This window comes from Cryptotermes secundus, unplaced genomic scaffold, assembly GCF_002891405.2.
Source record: "Cryptotermes secundus unplaced genomic scaffold, Csec_1.0 scaffold1109, whole genome shotgun sequence".
Taxonomy (NCBI): Eukaryota; Metazoa; Arthropoda; class Insecta; order Blattodea; family Kalotermitidae; genus Cryptotermes; species Cryptotermes secundus.
Window position 1 is genome coordinate 9,754 of NW_019734980.1, and position 19,839 is coordinate 29,592.

At 43.7% G+C, this 19,839-nt stretch overlaps 1 protein-coding gene across 3 annotated transcripts in view; it reads left to right on the forward strand.

The window, feature by feature from the left end:
• Window positions 1-289: 289 nt before the first annotated feature.
• The window catches only part of LOC111869159, a 113,545-nt gene continuing 93,995 nt past the window's right edge, over window positions 290-19,839 (forward strand). Inside the window, exon 1 of one of the 3 annotated variants that reach the window (XM_033753304.1) lies at window positions 290-710. In XM_033753304.1, coding sequence (XP_033609195.1) covers window positions 692-710 — 19 coding nt within the window. In that variant the 5' untranslated portion in view covers window positions 290-691. The remainder of the gene's footprint in view (window positions 711-19,839) is intronic. The other 2 variants (XM_033753305.1, XM_023860428.2) reach the window with 2 other exon arrangements.

Sequence of the window (19,839 nt, forward strand, 5' to 3'; positions counted from 1 at the left end):
TAATTCAATTCCCAATAATATGCAATTCGCATAGCGTCGTTAAGTAGCCTCCGGTTCACCAGCTCATCCTTCACAATCGGCCTCTGTCTCTTCTTCGTATTGACTTATAGGAAAAAATTTGCTGCTTTAAATACTAAGGGCGACTGTAGCAGTTGAGTTTCTATTTGTTGTTGACCTCGATCGTGTGAAGAGAGTTTCTGTGATCTTAGAAATAAGGCTTTCCTCTCCATTTGGAATGGTATATACGTTTGAAGTCTAGCTTGAGACTTACCATCGTTCGAATCTATAATAAGCCACAGGCAGTGTCTTGGAGGTCGAGCTCATTGGTTCAAGATAAAAAGCAGTAGCGAGCAAGAAGGGAACTAAACAACGCTAAACAACAGCCACTCCTCGTTTGTAATTCCTGGCAGTCGCTCGTAGCACGACAGACGACGAAGTTATACACGTGTAATGTGAACTGCAGTGTCATCACGGCTTAGTATCGCACTGGAACGAGGGAAGAATCGTTTGACTAATTCGATTGTTGCGATGGAAATCGAGCTCTATGAGCTCGCGAAACTCCCTCTAATTCAGTTCTCATTGGGGAAGAAATTGTTTGTAACATCACGAGAGTTGGATTCTTGTGTTTGTAAGTGATAACCGTCAGCTGAAATACATCAGTATCAAGAATCAAACCGGAGGCACTGAAAATATGTCCAGCTTTGATCCAGGTAATGCCTATGTCGACTTTATGTATTCGTCTCATTATATACTTATCAGATATTCAAGGACGACGACATGAACTGTTAAGGTCAGTTTTGTTGTTGATCTCTCTCTAGCCGTATACTTTCACAGCTGACCTTCATAGAAACTGTAATATAGATACATCTCATACAAAACGTCCCATATGTATACATTTCTGATACAGGCATCAGTTTCAGTTAAATAATTTTACCATGAGCCTCTCACAGTGGCCACGCGGTCTAGTTTAGGGTATCTGTAAGCTGCTTAACCGCTACATCAATCTAGCTCTTTGAGCAGTTCCCTTCTAGGCACTGAGTATTCAGGTTTTTTTAATTCGCTTAGTGGGGGGGTGGAGTCCAACTGGGTCCACTCGGCACGGCGGCTACTGATTGGCCTATTATAGCCTGCCCCGGATGATTATGATGATGGAGAATTTGGTGTAATGAAGCTTGGCAGGGGAAACCGAAATACTCGGAGAAAACCCACCCAAGCGCCACATTGTCCACCACAAATCCCACTTGACCAGACCCGGGCCGCCGCGGTGGGAAGACAGCGACTAACCGCTTGAGCTATGGCGCGCCGATTATTCAAACTGTTTGCTAAGTAATTTTGAAAAAGTTCCCGGTAGATAAAATTAGGTTTAATTTCATCCGGTTCTAATGGCCCACGTATGGTCAATAAGACGGGGCTGTGAACGGATGTGGAGAGGCTACCTAGGGTGCGTATTGAGTGACTTGACAGTACGTTACTGAGGATGGCAAAGTCAATTTTTTCCGCCCCTGCAGGGTTTCTCTCTGGAAAATGCGTAGGCTGCGACGAAGCGGAAATTATGTAATTATTTTTGTAATAATGATTTAAAAGGGGCATTTTTCTGCCTAGCGCGCCATGTTACGTGCTTGGCGTTGAAATCGCCTGCAAGTATTACCTTGTACCCGGTTCCAATGAGGAGGTCTAAGTCACGTTCTATTATTTTTCCTGGCGGATTGTAGGCCGAAATTGAAACTATGGATTCCTTATTAATGTTGAGTTGAATAGCTGTAGCTTCCATATGTTGCAAGCGAGGAAGAATTTCGGAGTGCTTGAAATTCTGACGTATTAGTATGGCTGTTCCGCCACCCGCTGATTTAGCCTGTCAGTCCTGTACGGTATGTAGTTTGGACATTTAAATTTCGTGGATGGCTGTAAGTGGTTCTCACTTATTAGTGCTATCGGTATGTTATTGGCATCCAGGTAATTTGTAAACTCGTTTTTTTTTTTTTTGATGCCCCTAGCATTCCAGAATAAGATGTCGGTAGGGTCCACCCAACCTTCGATCCAATGTGTGTCAAGAGTGAAACTGACAACTCAGCTCTCTCTAGCGTCCACGTTAAGAATGCATGCGGCGGAAAATCTAATTTCTTGTACGCCTTCATGTCGTGATGATCAGGCACGGGGACAAGTTCTCATTTACCTGCCTGAGGATCAGGGTCACCCCCCAGACCTGTCCTCACTCCAGTATCTTCTGCCATGTTCACCACAGGGAGCAGTCGGCCCGTGTTGTTATGCGGGACCAACAAGAAAGAGCAGCTTAGTTCATGTACAAGCGACACTCCTCACCGGACGTCATGCTGCCTTAGAATACCTGCACTCTTTTGACCCAGACAGTGAACATCTTTCACAAAGGTTTGTTCAAACTGAGCATTTCGACTATTTCCGGTTCCCTCCTGGTTTACGGACTCTGAAAACATAGTCGTCTTTTCGGCAGCTGACGAGTCTCGTTCTCCTCAAACGCCGAGACTTTCAAGTCTTGTGAAAATGTCTGTGCAAATGTGAACGTTAATTTTCTGACTCCCGGTGTGTTTACTGTCGTGTCAGTTTTAACGCTCCGTCATAATAAATTGTGTGTTGAGGATAGATTTTAAGGCGAGACAGGAGCTTTCTGCATTAGAAGTGGACACTATTCTTTTTCTTCTATTCCTGTTTCTCCCACTTGAAGCATATGATATCCGTGAAACACTCATTTCTCTTCAGTTTCTTATTCTTAGACAATTGGTAGGACTCCTTGGACAGGAGATCATCCCATCTCAAGGCCGCTACCTAACACAAACACGGAATAAATGCAATCATACATCCATGCTTTGAGTGGGACTGGAACCCACGATCCCAGTGTTCTAGCGAGCGAAGACGGTACATGCCTCAGACCGCGCGGTCCCTGTGATCGGCACTGGAGACTATAGGCATTAATTTATTGTCACAGCATATCCTGCAGTTATCCTTGTTCTCTGGTAAGAACCGCGCCGTGAAAATGTATGGAGGACTGAAGGTATAGCTCCACCTAATTACAACGTCGGCAGTGGATGGAGTTAGTGGTCACCTTCATGGCCTGAGCACTTTACCCTCTAGGAAAGAGCCCCCAGCACACATTGGATATAAGGCTGTTTGTGCCAGAGTCGGTCTGGTAAAGTTAGCCCTGTGCTTTATTAATTAAGCATCACGCCTTAAGGACGTATGGGGTAGTGGAGTTATAGAACCTCCATTAATTACTTCGGCACTAAATGGTGTTGGGTGGTCAACTTCACTCCCCGGCCGATTTATCCCGAGCGAGAGAGCCCCCGGTGTCCATTGGCTTTGAGATTGTGTGGGCTCCAGAACCGGTCTGGACAATGCGGAACAAAGAAAAATCTGGGAATCGAACCCCAACTCTTCAGCCCATGGCTCGTCGCTATTTCAACTTAGCCGTCCTGGAGCAGACGTCAGCCCTGTAGCGGCTTCCGTTCCTACCAAGACAGCGTCTCTGAGATGGGCACCACATCATGCGTATTTGAGTGTCTATAGGCTGTAGTTTGCGTGGGCAGTCTTGTCCTGCGCATGAACTGCTAGCACGCCATGTCGCTCTTTCATAAATGTCACTTCGACATATTTCTGCCGTATATGGTCATCATCAGGCAGATACTTCTAAGCAATTGCATCACTCTGTTGCTTTTTTAGTTAATTGTTTTAAAGGAGCGGGTTCGAGCTTTCACGCTCGTGTGTATCCATGCATCTTTGGCTGTGCAGCCCTTTGTTGGAGCTTGGCCGCTTTTTCAGTTTCTTAATCTTATACAGCCGGTAGGACTCCTTGGACGGGGGACCAGCCCGTCGCAAGGCTGTTACCTGTACACAGGACAGCACAGATACAGGATCAACGCATACACACATCCATGCTTCAAATGGGTTTTAACTCACGATCTCAGTGTTTGAGCGGGCCAAGACCGTTCATGCCTTAGACCGCGTGTCAATTGTGAGCGGCGTGGTCTGGTTTAGTTCGAAGAAATCCACGGCGCATTCATACGGAGCGGCCATTTGTAGAAAACATGGAGGTAATTCTATTGCTTGCAAGTGTACGTCATAGGAACCTACAATTTTATCTTTTGACACGTACAAATGTTTTCGTGGATATCTCCATTTTCCTCCGGACGACTGACAGAATATGCCTTGAAATATGAACACTTTTTCTCACATCTCCCACAGTTCATCACTCGTAACCGTTAATATTGTTGGCAAGCTTGCAGTCATTCAGCTGATCGAGAAATTCCCAACCTTTCATGAAGTGAAAAGTTTAATTACCATGTTCACAAGACCTGCATCCAATCCTGAGCCAGATGAACCTTGTCCAAATCCTCATAACCTATTTCATTAAAACCTACCTTAATATTGTCCTCCCGTCTGTTTCTATGTTATAAGACATTAAAACGGTATGAAGGTAAGAGGGTCCCTGTACTTAATTAAGCACTGTGCCATGAAGACATATGGGGGAGTGGAGGTATAGCTCCACCATTCGTGACCTCGGAACTAGGTGGAAGTAAATGGTCACCTTCGTACCCCTGTCGCTTTACCCATTGTATACGGGACTGGGTGGGCCCCAGAGCCGGTCTGGACGTTATAGAAAAGAGAAAAATTTTGTCCATACTGGGATTCGAACGCCGGTCGTTCAGGCCATAGCCCATCGGTATACCGACGGAATTTCAGTAAAACATAATTTCTATGCCCCACGCAACGCTGTTAAATAAATGTAAGAACTTGGGAAGGCCTTCATGTGTTCTTCATTTGGTGATCATAAGGAGGTAACAACGCCGACAAGGGTAGGTATTCATGCGTTCATTTGTCTTAGCCTACTGGGTTACGTTGAGTGCATTACGTTCTGTCAATAGGTCCACCCAACCTCCCATCGGTCAGGGCTCCTTCCCGGCCGTGAAGCTACTCACATCCATCCAGAGCCAAAATTAAGAATGTGTGGAGCTTTCCCTCCACTTGCCACTACGTTTTAGCGGCTTAACCGCAATGTTAACTTTCCCTTACAAATTAATATTTTGTAGTGTAATGCGAACTCTGATGTATGTCGATAAATATATTTCATTTTGTTATATTTTAGCTTCCTCTAGCTTCGGTTAACGATTCAATTTGCAGCGGAAGTCCTGAAGGCGCCATTTCTTGTCATACTCGTAGGCTGTTGGTGTGCTGCATTGTCACTTTGTATAAATGTCGCTTCTACGGCGCATTTCGACCTTACAAGGTCACCACAAGGTAGCTACTTTTATGTAATTGCTGTACTGTATTGCTCTTTCTACTTCATTGTTCTAAAACTTGGTTAATATTATATTTCATTTGTTTGCTCATGTTTGACGACATCTCCACAACGACGTCACTTGTGAACAGTCTCGACGATTCTGTGTCAATATTAGCCCTGCAGGAGACAAGCATGGCCTGAGTCACAACCGCGGTCAAAATGTAATTTTTATGTGGTTTTCACGGGAGATAAGTTTGAGGACTTGCCCCTCCATGAGGAACTCTACATGTCGAGGCGTAGAGTGTAGATTTGAAGAGTTCATGTAGGCTTTCTTTACCCCACTCATGGAGCTGAGCCCTTCTTGAGAAGCTGCCAATTGTGCAGCTACCCAAGAACTTCTCAGCATTTTGTGGAACCTGAAGGCTCATTACCGAGTTCAAAAGAGCCCTCCACTGGTCTATGTCCTCAGTCAGATCAATCCAATCCATACCATCCCATCCTATCACTCTAAGATCCATTTTAATTTTGTCCACCCACCTACGTCTTGGTCTTCCTAGTCGTCTCTTTCCTTCTGGCTTTCCCACCAATATCCTATATACGTTCCTTTTCTCTGACATTCGTGCTACATGCCCTGCCCACCTCATCCTCCTTGACTTGATCTTTCTAATTATACTTGGAGAAGAGTACAAGTTATGAAGCTCCTCATTATGCAGTTTTCTCCAACCTCCTGTCACTTCATCTCTCTTCGGTCCAAATATTCTCCTCAACACACTGTTCTCAAACACCCTCAGTCTACGTTAGGCTTTCTTTACATTGGAATAAAAAAGTAAGTTCAGTCGACGAATTATCCAGCTCTAAACATGTATGTAAGGTAGAGGCCTTGCGACGAGCTGATCACCCGCCCAAGGAGTCCTACCGAATGCGTATGATCTAGAAAAACCGAAGTGAACGGAGAAGTTTATGGAGGTAGGTCTAGGCCCCCTGGGGCTGTAGTGCCAAGAAAAAAAAAACATGTACGTAACGACATATACTTTTCATATTAAATTCTATAAATTACAGTAGGGAATCTGACGGGAGTTTTTTTTTTATTGCTAGGAGGGTGAGACCAAGTCCCTTGTACAGCGGTCACTTCTGGCCTATTGTACCAGCCCCAGATAATAGGTGAGGGTGATTGTGGAGCAATTGGTGGAATGAAGATTGGCAGGGAAAACCAAAGTTCTCGGAGAAAACCTGCCCCAGCGCCACTTTGTCCACCACAAATCCCACTTAACCTGAGCCGGGATCGAACCCGAGCCGCCGCGGGGGGGGGAGCCAGCGACTAACCGCTTGAGCTATGGCGCGTCCTTAAGGGAGTTAAAAAGTGATTTTACGGGGCGCCTGTGAGTACTCTATCAATAAATGAAACAGGCATGCAAATGTTCAGATTGATTTAGAGAGTAAATATTTTGCGCACTTTATTGGCCCTGATCCTAATGATTGCAGACACAAATGCACTTCTTTCTACGTTATTTAACGAAGCGCTCAGTACAGGACTAAACTGCGTCGATAACGCGATGACAAATAAATATGGAGCAGTTGGTGAAATGAGAATAGGCAGGGGAAGCCGAATTACTTGGGAAAGAGCCCATCGCAGTGCCAATTTATCTGCCACAAATCCCACAGAATTTGACCTGGGATCGAAACCGGGCCACCGTGTTGTACTGTAACATAGCTAATCACAGAGCAGAGAGCCATAAACTTTCTCTGTCATTTCATTAAATATTGTCGTCCCTTTCATCGAAAAACATTTCAAATATCATTAACTGCACGTAAACTTGGCCAATATATGTGTCACAGTTTTCGTATGCAGTCATCCTTGAGAAATCAGTAGATTCATGAGTTCGAGATGAGCATTACATGGAGTAGACAGGCGCTCTCCATCCATCCATCCTTTCTGTGGCTCTACAGCTCTTGTGAACTTTGGTCGATTTTTCAATATCTTAATCTACACACAGTCAGTAAGACTCCCTGGACGGAGGATCAGCCCGTCGCACACAGAACAACACAAACACAGTTAACGCACACAGGCATCCATGCATCCAGTGGGATTCGAACCCACGATCCCAGTGTACGAGCAGGCGAAGACGGTTCATGCCTTAGACCGCGCGGCCACTATGACCGGCGGCAGGTGGTTATGTCCACGTTATTTTACGTTGTATTTTGAGTAGGTTGTGCTTTGCGACTCCCCCTTAAGGGACGCCTTGTCTACAATCGAAAGAATCCTTCGTCTCAAATTATTTCTGATGCGGGACAGCGAACGGAGTCGGTCCCAGCATTCACATGGTCTAGGAGTCGTCCGACACTGAGATCACGAGGGAAATGTCGCTCTCGGGGCATGGAAGAAGGCCTGACATTTTCTGTTCGAAGCATTGCGATGGTCAGATCTTCCATGAAAGACTCGAATCTAGATGTGACACCAAAATGTTCATTGTGATCAAAACTGAATCGGTTTAAAACAGTGATCTCGACTAAGACGCATCGCGGCAACGTTAGCCCGCAGCCTTATCAGCCAGCAAGGGATCAGGAAACGCAACAAAATAAAACTGCATAACCTCAACCGCTGTACACTTGTTCATAACAACGCTGCGCATCGAATGCTGCTCTATTGTAGTGTTCAAACAGGACAGTGTCGCGCCAAGAGACAGGGCTACAAAGTTACGATGTTGCCAGACTTGGCTACCGTAAATGGGACGCAATTCCCATCGGCCTTATCTTCTTGCGACGTGGAAACGTCGTACACTGGTCCACTATTGAAATAAACAGCCACTTTAACTAATATTTTTTAAGTGACACCTTTCCTAGCCCTGCAGCTGCATTTAAATGGCAAGCACATGCTGGTGTAACATAACCTCAAAATTTTCATTTCTCCTGAATTATGTCTTGTATGCTCCTGAGCTAAAATGTGCTGGGTACAATCATGAACGGCAGCTGAAGCCGGTGCATGCGTTTGAATAAAAGCGTTTAAACTGGCGATTAAATTAACGCACTTTCAATAGAGTACTCGTATATGTAAATAGTTGAACATTTTATTTTTCTGTGTATGCAGTTCAATAATATCTGAAAATTGCCATATTTTGTCTGCCCTTCTATACTCTCTGCCCTTTCAGCAAGTGATCCCTAGAGGAGACTTTATACAGAGAGTTTGGCGATAAACGTGAAGGCCCAGAAGCAGTTTTCAGATCGCCGCAGACTCTGCTAGAGGCTGCAATACTTCCGGCACCATGCCAGCGCAGTCCTCTGAAAACAAGCTGCCACTCAAGGGAAAAAGTGATACAAGTACCACAATGTGGAAGAATGTTCATTCTATTACAGTGATCCCACTTGCTTTTGCTATTCCTTGGATCACTGAAAAAATGTTGTGCTCTTCGAAGTGGATTATCGCTATTAGACTAGAAGCTCTCTTGTTCCGAACTGATTATTCAGAATTTTCAAGAATCGGATCTCTATGAAATGTATTCTTTATCAGATATTGTTAGTGTAGTTAACTCAGGAAAAATTCAAAGGATGGGACATACAATATCCATGGAGGAAAGGAGATATTCGTACAGTAGTTTCGGTCGAAGACCCTCAGTGATAGAAACCACTAGAGAGATTTAAACGTAGATGGAAAGAAAATTTTCAAAATAGAGAATATGGAGACAGAGTATAAATTTGTAAGTTTTGAGGTTTTCACGGCGATGACTATGAAGAAAGTCGTCTTCTGGGATCTGGCGCCGTGTATTCTTGGTTTTCTTCAGGGTATAAATTTGTTTACTGGATGAGCTAACTCTTTATAGGACCTAAATTTTGGGTTTTGTGAACACGCTAATGAATCCTAGAGTTCAATAAAAACGAAATTTCTTCACCAACTGAATACCTGCTCTATAAGACTGTTCCTGTAAATTCTACAAAGCGCATGTTCTTAAATGTCGAGATTTGCACAGATTCCACTGTATATCAGCTAAGATTCTGCGCTTAGAATTTCCATGTTTAAACGGCGACATTTCAGGTTCACTTGCAATTTGTTTCTGTAGCAAGAGCTGAACCGGTCACGGTAGCCGAGCGGTCTAAGTTATGCACTGTCTTCGCTCGTTCGGAAGCCGGGATCGTGGGTTCGAATCCCACTCAGGGCACGGATGTTTGGAGTGTGTATGCGTTTATTCTGTGTTTGTGTTGTAGCAGCCTTGTGACGAGCTGATCACCCGTCCAAGGAGTCCTACCGTCTGTGAAAAGATCAAAATGAAAAAAAAAAAACTTGGACACCGTAAAGGTATAAGTAAGTAACAAGAGCGGATATGTGCAGACTGTCGGTCATATCTCATTAGTCTTGATGTCCACTTACTGTAGGTACACATTTACTATTGCAAACACAAACACACTTTAGCAGAGCTAATTACACTACACATGGCAGATTCTAAATGGTTCTGACGTTCATGTATAACACTCAGGATTATTGTTTTTTTTTAGTTTGTCCATTGTCCGATATTCTAGAAGATACAAAAGAAGACGTTTCGGTTACTGAATCTTTTTCCATTCTCAGGTGAGTGTTGGGAGACTCCAACTGTGTCGAATCCGTTAGAAAGAGCTAACCTGCTCAAGTGATTGAGATTAGCACTATGTAACGGACTTAACTTAGTGGAAAGTCTCACATTCCCTCATCTGAGGGCGGAAACAGATGCAGTTTCCGAAACACTATATGCTCTTTTTTTGTTTTCTAGAATACGGGACAGTGGACAAAGCCCAAAAACCCAGTAATCCTGAGTACTACATAGCGTATCACAGTGAGGTCAAATATTATTTTTGTTTTATTTAACAAGGCATATTCGTCACGTTAAATTGTGTTTATAATAAATCTTTGAATGCTTCAGTGGTGTCTTATAAACTTTATCATGTCTTTTTCATATATGACAAGCCGTTTGTGAGAAAATTTCTAGAAATTCATTTGAGCACAGACCAAAACTACGGGCATATTCGCCCCAGAGGTGTTAATGTGGAATCATGGTAATACCAAATTTCCATCGAATTTATTTCAAAAAATTGACTGAGAGACATGCAGACCTCCCTTCTGCGCTACTTTTATTGCTTATAGTTGTTTAGCTTCAACTTTGGCTGAGAGAAAGTATTAACCATTGCAGGTAGCCATGTGAAATTTTGTACGGAAATAGATGATAAACATGCCTACAATTTTGATTCCTTTTTCGTGTTAAAGTTTATAAACAATCTACGGTTCTTTACTTTAACGTTAATACTGTTACATGTACAATCGTACACCCATTGCTAGGCAATGTGTTGCTAAACAAGTTCCACGAAGATAGATTCTTGGTAAACGGTCCGTTGCTATGTTACGAAGCAATAGAAGGGGATGATGGACGGTGGACGGTAGACAAAGCCCAAAACCGCAGTAATTCCTGTGTTTCAAATTCGCAGAACGAATGGAGTTTATGAATTTAGTTACCACGTTCGTCACATGATTAAGACTGGCCACATTTGGCGAGCGATATATCGTTATGCGATGGACACGGCGAAATCGATACGAGTATAAAGGAAAGGATCTTGGTATCTATATTGATTCGGTTCCTTCCTGTGTTGCTTGAATTCGCGGACCACTGACAATGGGTTACACTAAATTACTCGAAAGCGCTAGAAACCAGCAACTCCTTTCGTTGCAAAAGGAAAAAAGAAAATGGGGAGATGTTTCATTTCGCTAAAATACAGAGAAGTGTGAATACACGTACAGTTATAATGCAAATAAAAGTTATATTAGATTTATTAAACTTGGATGCTATTACTTATGACATTGAAAATATTTTAAGCAGATGTAGGCCTACAAATTTCCGTTGTAATTTTTAGTTAAAAGTGGTAATTTGTAACGCTCATTATTTGAGCGGTATTTTCTTAACGACCGATACCATTTTAAAGACGACCTAAACTAATAAAACAATTTGTTATCGATATGAACATCTCTGATATCGATAAGGTATTCCATATCGATTGTCGCCCCTACCCTGCTATTGTAAGGTAAAGTTATCACCGTGCTTAATGCCATGAAGACGTGTGAGGGTAGCGATGGATGAATAGCTTCACAATTCTTTATCTCGGCACTAGATGGAGATAAGTGGTCAGGTTTACGCCCCGGCCGCTTTGCCGCCCTGGACACAGCCCAAAGTACTCACTAGAGAGGAGGCTGGTCTTGACCTTATGGAGAAGAGAAAAATCTTTTGTCTCTACTGCGGATCGAAGCCGGATTCCTCGGTTGTCAACCCAGTAGCCTAGTCGCTATACCGACTGAGCTATTCCGGTTCATAACTTTCTGTTATTTGAACCTAGGACCTTGTACTCTGTACACCATTTCGATAGCTGGATACAGTACGCGGTTCACACTGGAAAACCGAAACGCTGCCGAGGGCCCAGTGGAGGGACTGCTCTGTTGGAAAGAAAGTGGGCGTCATTCTCACGAACTGTGGCAGTTGAAAGCATTTTGTGGAATTACGAGTGCAGCATCATCCAGAGGACTTAGTAGGATCTAAGTTTCTGTGTAAACACTCGCTCGACCTTCCACTGTGATTGGAAACAGTGCAAGGTCTGCGGCTGGTGGGACGTGCCAGCATATATATCTCCTCTTTTATCAGAGCAGGGAGTATTTTCTCTGTGACCCGTGGATTACTGACTGATAGTAAGAATAGAAACGCTGATATGTTTGCAAGTAAGTAGTCTGGTGTGGTTCAATTTGTAATCCAAATTTCATCCGCAACTAAAACCAAATATATTGATTGTAAGTACTCAAGCAGTGGGCATAATGAAAGGTAAAATACGTGATTTTATAGCGTTGTTTAAGTCCTCGCGTGCGAGCAACTCACGATAGACTTCCTGTCTCTACCTGACACGTGTCGACAGCAAAGTCAGTCCTGAGTTATTTCATTTCCATCTTTATTCCTATACGTAGCAGCAATAGTAATGCCTATAACAACAATTTAATTTAATTCGTTGCTATTTAAGTACCGAGCCAAAAGCCACAAGGCCAGTTACAGACACAACACGCTCTAGATGCTGGTAAACCCGATATAAAGGCAACAGCCACCTAACAATCACAATAATAATAATAATGAACATCGGGTACTTGGTTTCCTCTCACTTTAAGGGACTATGCTTGATATGACAGTTCTGAGGGACAGACTTGGAAATAGGACAAATGAAGTGATAAGAGACTAAAGGAAATTGCATAATGAGGAACTCTGGACTCTGAACATACCTAATAAATGAGCTACAAATCACTTTATGGAATCAAACTTAAATTGTAATGATGATGATCACATTGACATTTAGGGGAAAAATGAGTCCAGTTAGAAAACTGCAGTAATTCCATCTATTTTCCAAAACACTGAACATATGATAGTGCATAAAACAACAATTTTGCCGCTATTTTTGTAGTTTTTAATTCTGATATTTTGAGGGGGAACATAGATTATGAAAGTAGAAACATAGTCCCCAGGATTGTATCTGAACCCAAGAAATGAACAAAAGGACATTACATAACGAGAATCTTCGCTATTTTTGTTAGTGTTGTCACGTGATTGAGTGCGACTGTGGACGGGATTTGGATTTTGATCGGCTTTACTGCACTTTCACAGAACGTAATTACAAATAACTACGACAGTGTCACTGAATTACACATTCCAAAGATCACTTTAACTAAAGCTCTTCTCAGTCTTCGCTAGCCGTTGCTTGGTAGCGGATTTAGCAGCGGGCGTTCTCCTTACCGTAGGTTCCCGAACTCTTCCCGACCTCAGCTACCAGCTTCCCACTTCTCACAACTGCAAATCTCGGCCGACTCAATTGAACTACTAGCCGTATTCACGAATATACGTATAGCCCCGGCGCGGACCGCACAGAAGGCGTCCCTTCCATTATTGCGTGTTCTCTCGTTGCCAGGGAAACAACGTATTCACAGCTGTTTCCTAACAACGGCTGTAGTACTGTTGCGTGTTTACACAGCTCTTACTTGGCAATGGCTCTGCATGTCACAGTATTATACAAGTATTGTATACTGTGGTTGTGAAGTCTAGGAGGGTGCTATAAATTACGTAACTAGGAAATGAATCATTCGTAATTTTAATGGATAAGCTACTGGAAGGCGGACACTTGGTAGACCGAGAAAGAGGTGAGAGGATAATATTAAAGGGTGTTTTAGAAATGCAGGTTATAAGTTAATTGGAAATAATTCAGGACTGTGACCTTGTAGCAAGCTTTGAGTAAACGGTGTTGACCCCTTTGAGTCTGTTAAGACAAGTTAGTTCAGTTTATTGAAGGTAAAGTTAAGCTTTGCTCCATGCGTTGCTTGTGTTCAGATCACGCGGTTGTTACTCCTACAGTAGCAGTTGCAGTAATCATTTATTATTCTGTCCTTATAATCAGTAATATTCAATAATTTTTTCTTTCCAGTTTTGCTTCCCGCGTTAGCGTAGTTGGTTGAGGCTCTATGCTACAAGCCGGAAGGTCGCGGAATATATTCCCGATGAGGTCACAGTATTTTTCAATTTGCCTAATCCTTCCAGCCGCACTATGGTCCTGGGTATGACTCAGCCTCTAACAGAAATGAGTACCAGGAATTTTCCTGGGGCTAAAGGGCGGCCGGCGCGTAAGGCTGTGAGCCGATTGTCTAGAAAATGTGGGAGCCTCGACGTCTCACACCCCTATGGGTCTCCACGGCCTGCTAAGGGACTCCATTGCCTTTTAATTTTTTTCCGATTATGTTTTTTTCCTCTGGTCTAGCTGCTAAGCGACCGTGTATAAGGACATCTCTTGTTGTTGCTTGGCGGACGTTTAATGTAGACCTTCACTACTTGAAACCACACTTCCAAATAACGACAAAGACACGTGATGTTACATTGTTTGTTTTTAATATCTCAATTTCATTATAAGTAACAATAATTCGTTGTATGTTTCCTTCAGCGGATAACTTTAATTTGTCAGCCGAGAGGTTAGAGGAAGAGAGATGTTGCACGGGATTGAAGAAATTTCGTCTCTTTTCAGTATGGTTTATTTCAACCGAAACTAAGCACTGTGATCATAAAAGTAGCAGTCTAGAGATTTTGACGGATTTAAACTTTTTGACCCCCCTTCTCCGGCCCCTAAATAGGAAAACGCGACCATTTAATGCAGTCTGCCTGTCTGAATATCTCTGTATGTGCATGGGTGTGCGTCTTGCCAGCGTCTAAACGATTTAATGGGTTTTATTCAAATTCGGTGTTCATGAGTTTATCCAGCACAGTTCGACGTTCAGTGAGTATGAACATCCGAGCTCATAAATACGGGCTCCTACAGTGGACCCCAAAACACAAAAAGGCGATTTTCTTCAAAACAGCTTCAACGATTTTGATTAAGTCACAGTAATTTATGGAGCACATTTCCCTAAACAGAACTGTATGGGTGGTATCTTCGGGAAAAGCAAAGAAACAAGCACAAGCGGCCCGAAAGCGTCTTTGCGCCGATTTTTACAGTTGCATTTGGATTTGGCATGCACGCATCTGACATCTAGTGGCGAAATAGTGAATGTTAATACACTGGAAGATGCAGATGTGTTGACTGGGTCCACTAGTACCTGCTGTGTATCTCGGTCGGTGTTGTCCTACGGTCAATGTAAGTTACGAAACAGAGGCAAATCAACAGGCATGAATCAGCAGTACGAGAGCATAGCAACAAACCAAGCTAGATAGGTGCAAACCATACAGAGTTTGCACGTGTGTTCTATGCACCTTGGCATGCTGAATGTTCTTAGCTATTGCGGTCAATCGGGTAAATTGCTGCTGGTCCTCGCCAGCATAGTCATTCTTGGTTCTGAGTCTCGCGGAGCTCATGACAGTACTTAACTGTCTAGCAACCCTTTTGTGACACTAGCTATTCCATTAACCCTCTTATGAACATGTACTCAAATAACGTAGATTTTTATGAAACCGAAATGGTCTTACTACTTTCTGTAAAGACCTTGAGTATCAAATTTAATCAAAATCTGTTGAGTAGTTACCGAGTGGAACCATTCAGACGGATAGGGGTGACAGGCAAACGAAGAGGGCGCGACCTCCCCTACTCGTACAGGCTATCAGTTTGTACAAAAACGCGCAATAACTGATTTAAACTTAGAATTAGTAAATGGGTCATGAAAAGTAAGTCTAAAACAGCGGTGGGCCTATACAAGTCTGTGAAAGAGAAGCGAGAGAAACAGACATAATACGGAGGCTGAGAATGGGAATTGTAAGTAGGCAAATCTGAAGAAAGCAGCCTTCTGTGATGTGGCACCGTGTATATGTGGTGTTAACAGACGTTTCGGAGGAACGTATCGCCTCCAAATTCAGGGTATAAAGAAAAAATAAGAAATCCGCACGCGAATAGACCGTGAGAACAGGTGGAGGCGATACGTTCCTCCGAAACGTCGGTTAACACCACATCTACACTGTGCCACATCTCAGAAGACTGCTTCCTTCATAGTCACAGCCGTGAAAACCATAGGCAGATATGGTTCGAAATCCTTTTATGAACTGCTTGGGAATTGTTAAGTAACTACCACAGCTAATGAGAAGCGACTGGTCTCTAATGTAACAGAACTCATTAATGGATGTGCCTGACCCACGCGAATTACTAGTTCCGGAATTTCATTCGATAGAGAGACAATGGACAGAGACTATAAGAAAGAGAGTGTTGAACCAAATAATGAGAAGATCTAAAAGTTTTTGACGGTGGGACATCAGTACAAATATCATGTTTCTGCACATTATCCATCGTCCTGTTTGTATCTGAAACCGTCCTGTTCATATTTCTAAACACAACGTTTCGAAGACTGCATACTGTCTCCGTCTTCAGGCAAAACCTACTCAGTTGGGTCCAATAACATGAGCTACTCCCCATCTCCGGAGTAAGTTTTGCCTGACGACAGAGACAGAATCCAGTCTCCGAAACGTTGTGTTTTGAATTAAAGACAGGACGGTGTTCTACGTAGATAAAAACAGTACGATGGATAATGTGCAGAAACACGATATTTGTACTAAGAGTAATATTTGAGCAGTTGAAGCAGCCGAAGGAACGTAGTTGAGTGTTGGACATTGCTAAGATGAGCTATTTATGTAAGAGGCCGTGAAGGCCCATAGGGTTGTGAGACGTCGAGGCGTCAACATTTTCTCTAGACAATCGACTCACAAATGGCGGTAATGTTGTCAGCCTTACGCGACGGGCGCCCTGGTACTCATTTCTCTTAGAGGGTGAGTCGACCCCAGGGGCATAATGCGGTTGCAAGGATTATGTCAATTGAAAAGTGCAATGACCTCATTGGGAATCAAACCTTCCGGCTTGTAGCATAGTGCCTCAACCAACTACGCGATCGCGTGCCCCATGCTAACACAAACATCACTGTAATCATGCTACCACCAAGAGTGGTATCAAGCATCGCACCTGCACCGCCTCGTGGCGGTCTCGCGTCATCTGCTGCTTCACATCCTTCCACAGTTCTTCAGCTCGCCGTGACTGTTTCCAGAACAAAACAGACGGGAATAGTTTCGTTGGAATGATCTCTCTTCTGGGCTATAACGCTGTGTAGTCCGGTGAAAGTCAACCGGCGGTTTGTTCGAACCTAGCGCCTCCGTCTTCAGGGTCTGCTTGCTGCCTGCTTCAAGCTGGCCTGTATTTAGCTTGCCCTTTGACCCTGAAGATGAAAATGATGTAAAAATATTGATTGATGAATTGTTGAATTGTCAAGTATTGTATCTAAACAAGAACACGTAGGCAGCGCTGTCAGTATCCTCGGTTTGCCATCCCGGGCCTAAATGGTTTCTTCAGATATAACTCTGAACTGGAATGTGCAAGAGGACAGGAAACATGAAGAAGATAGGGGTTCTCACTTTCGTCCGAAATATTGGTGCGTCAGACGATTAGTATGGATCGTACTTTTGTTCTTCTTCTCGCCGTAACACGTCTGGCTTTCATTCTGGAATGTAGCCCCGTTGCTAGGCAACGACCGCGAAATTAGCAACTATACAGCAGCCGTTGCTACGTATCGGCTCCACAAAGAAGAATGTTTCCACGGCAAAAATTGCATTGCAACAGAGGAGCGGTGTTTTCCGCGCGGCCCACGTCGAGATATAAGCAGGACAATTTAATGAGGAAAGAGTGCCCCGCGTGGAGGCGAGATCGAGTACCTCTACCTTAGCTCTGCAAGTGGTAGGAGGAGATGAAAAGTTAACCCAGTGCCTGGGGATATAACTGGACCATCCTGTTCCTGGGGAATATATAAATACGGGTACCTGGCCCTCCAGGTCCGGGAAGTGTCGAATCTGAGGCATTAAACTATGATCATGAATCCCACGGGACTCGGGTCCGAGAATGGCTGTGCTGGCGAGGGCCAGGAGTAATTGTAAACGACAGAACCGTCCTCTCGTCAGGGAGAGCGCCCAACATCAATAAGCCCTCAACTGTCTGACAGTAATGAAAATCTGTCTTGGGATTAGACTTTGATTTTGACTTTGAGGAGTTACTCAGTCAGCCAGTGGAATGGAGTCACTTGGCTGGTGAGTGACTGAGTTAGTTGCGGGTTAGTGAGTTAGTTAGAAAGAATTTGAATGGTGGCGGTAGTGGCATATTTGAAGTACTAGCCCTGTGTTTTCATGGAGGTACTGAGGAGAATACAATAAACCTCAGTCAGAATAGCCGATGCGCGGCCCAGATTCGAACCGAGCACCTTCAGAATGCATATTGAGATCATTACCGCTAGACCAACTTGTCCGATGCAGTACAAAATAAAATAAATGAACACAGGCAAAACTAAAATGATTCGCAAAAGAACACCGAAATGCTCTACAGTCGAGAGGATGGCGGGAGGGAGGGAGGAAATCTTTGAAAAGCTGAAATAAGTGAAGTCTGAACAGGCTTACTTCAGTATACAGCGATGTGAAGAAGAAGAAGAAGAAGAAGAAGAAGAAGAGGAGGAAGAGGAGGAGGGGGAGAGGGGGGAGAGAGAGAGAGTGTTATCCCGTGAACACCGCTGAAAAGTGTCACAGCACAGGGCACTGTCCTCGTGCTCGTTAGGCGCCTGGCGCGCGCAACACATGCATTACTTGTGCACTTCCTGGGACCGTAGCCAACAGGATTAGTCATGGTCAAAACAGTGCATTTTTAGCTGCAGCTTCGACGGGGAAGGTTGTCATTACACCCGTTTTCAACTGAGCTGCCGGAAGTTTTTGAAGATAGTCGGCAGTTTCGTTTTTAACGATTTTCACTGATTTTACATATTCCCCATTTTATGGTGGGTTCATTCCTCTGTCACTACGGTGAACTTTTGCCCCAGGTTATCAACCTTCTTTAATGTTGTATGATATTGTCGCGTGTCACAGTGACTAAAGACTGATTCTGATTGGTAATTGGATTTATTAACCACCTACAGGGCGTAACTGCAAATAATTATTACACTATGTAAGTTTTGAGGTTTTCACGGCGATGACTGTTATGGCGTGAAGGGGGGCGTGGGGGTACCTCCACCGTTTCCGCCACTGTACCTCTCTTGAGCTGTCGCTACACTTATCTTCTGCCGTGATGACGGAGGGCGTGGAAATATCCCTCCCCGTCACCCTGGTTAGTATGCTGCCACCATCTTGTTATTTCAAGAAATCTCGTACTTATCTTAGCTTGCATTACTGTCTGGTTTAAACCGTAATTCGCCGAAGCTTAGGGAAGTCCTGGAGTCGTTGAGGAAGAGGGTAACACTCGAGGATATGTGTGGTTGAATTAAACTCGTACACATTTCTAGCCTATTCTATTTATCTGCGTCGTTATATACACTATATACACACTGTGCCGACGATTGTCGGTTCGTATCACATTGAGAATAATCCTGCAGCGCCTCATCATTTCTACCTCCTGTCACCCTGCTGTCGGGTATTCTATGCTTGGAATCACGGAATGATCCTAGCCCATCTGATTAGCCTATCTCTCCCGGGGGTTACACTTTACACTGTTACACCTTTATGCTTAATGATCATGGCTATATGGAGATGGTTTCACTTACTTGACCTGAAGAACAGGAGGCTCGCCGTCACGATCCAACGTCCACTCATGGTCACAATTGTAATACTACTGTAATAATGACATTAATAATAATAATGGCGTGATAGATTCGACTAGAATCGAATCGGGTCGAATAGGCAAAAAGCCCTAAAATGATTCGTCTCGGGTTTTTTATAACCTCTGCTCGCTGACTCGTCGTCTTCCGGGTATAGGGGTCCTCCTACTCTGACGTGAGTTTGGGTCGGTGTGGCTTGATTATTGGTTGTCGATCGAGAAGGGGTTGACTCTTTTTGGTAGGCCGCCTCCTCCTACTCAGCATTTTCCGTCTGCCATAGTGCTTATGGCCCACTTCATATAGCCCTTCCGTATTGTCAGCGGTTTACGCTGCCGCGTTAAGATTCTGATTAGTCAGGAATTGCTTGTATTTCCTTGTAGACCCAAGCTTACCGGTTCATGTCCTTATTACTGTTTTTTTTTAATCTTACCGTCTAATTATTGTGATTCCAAATTTACCCAAAAAAAAACTACAT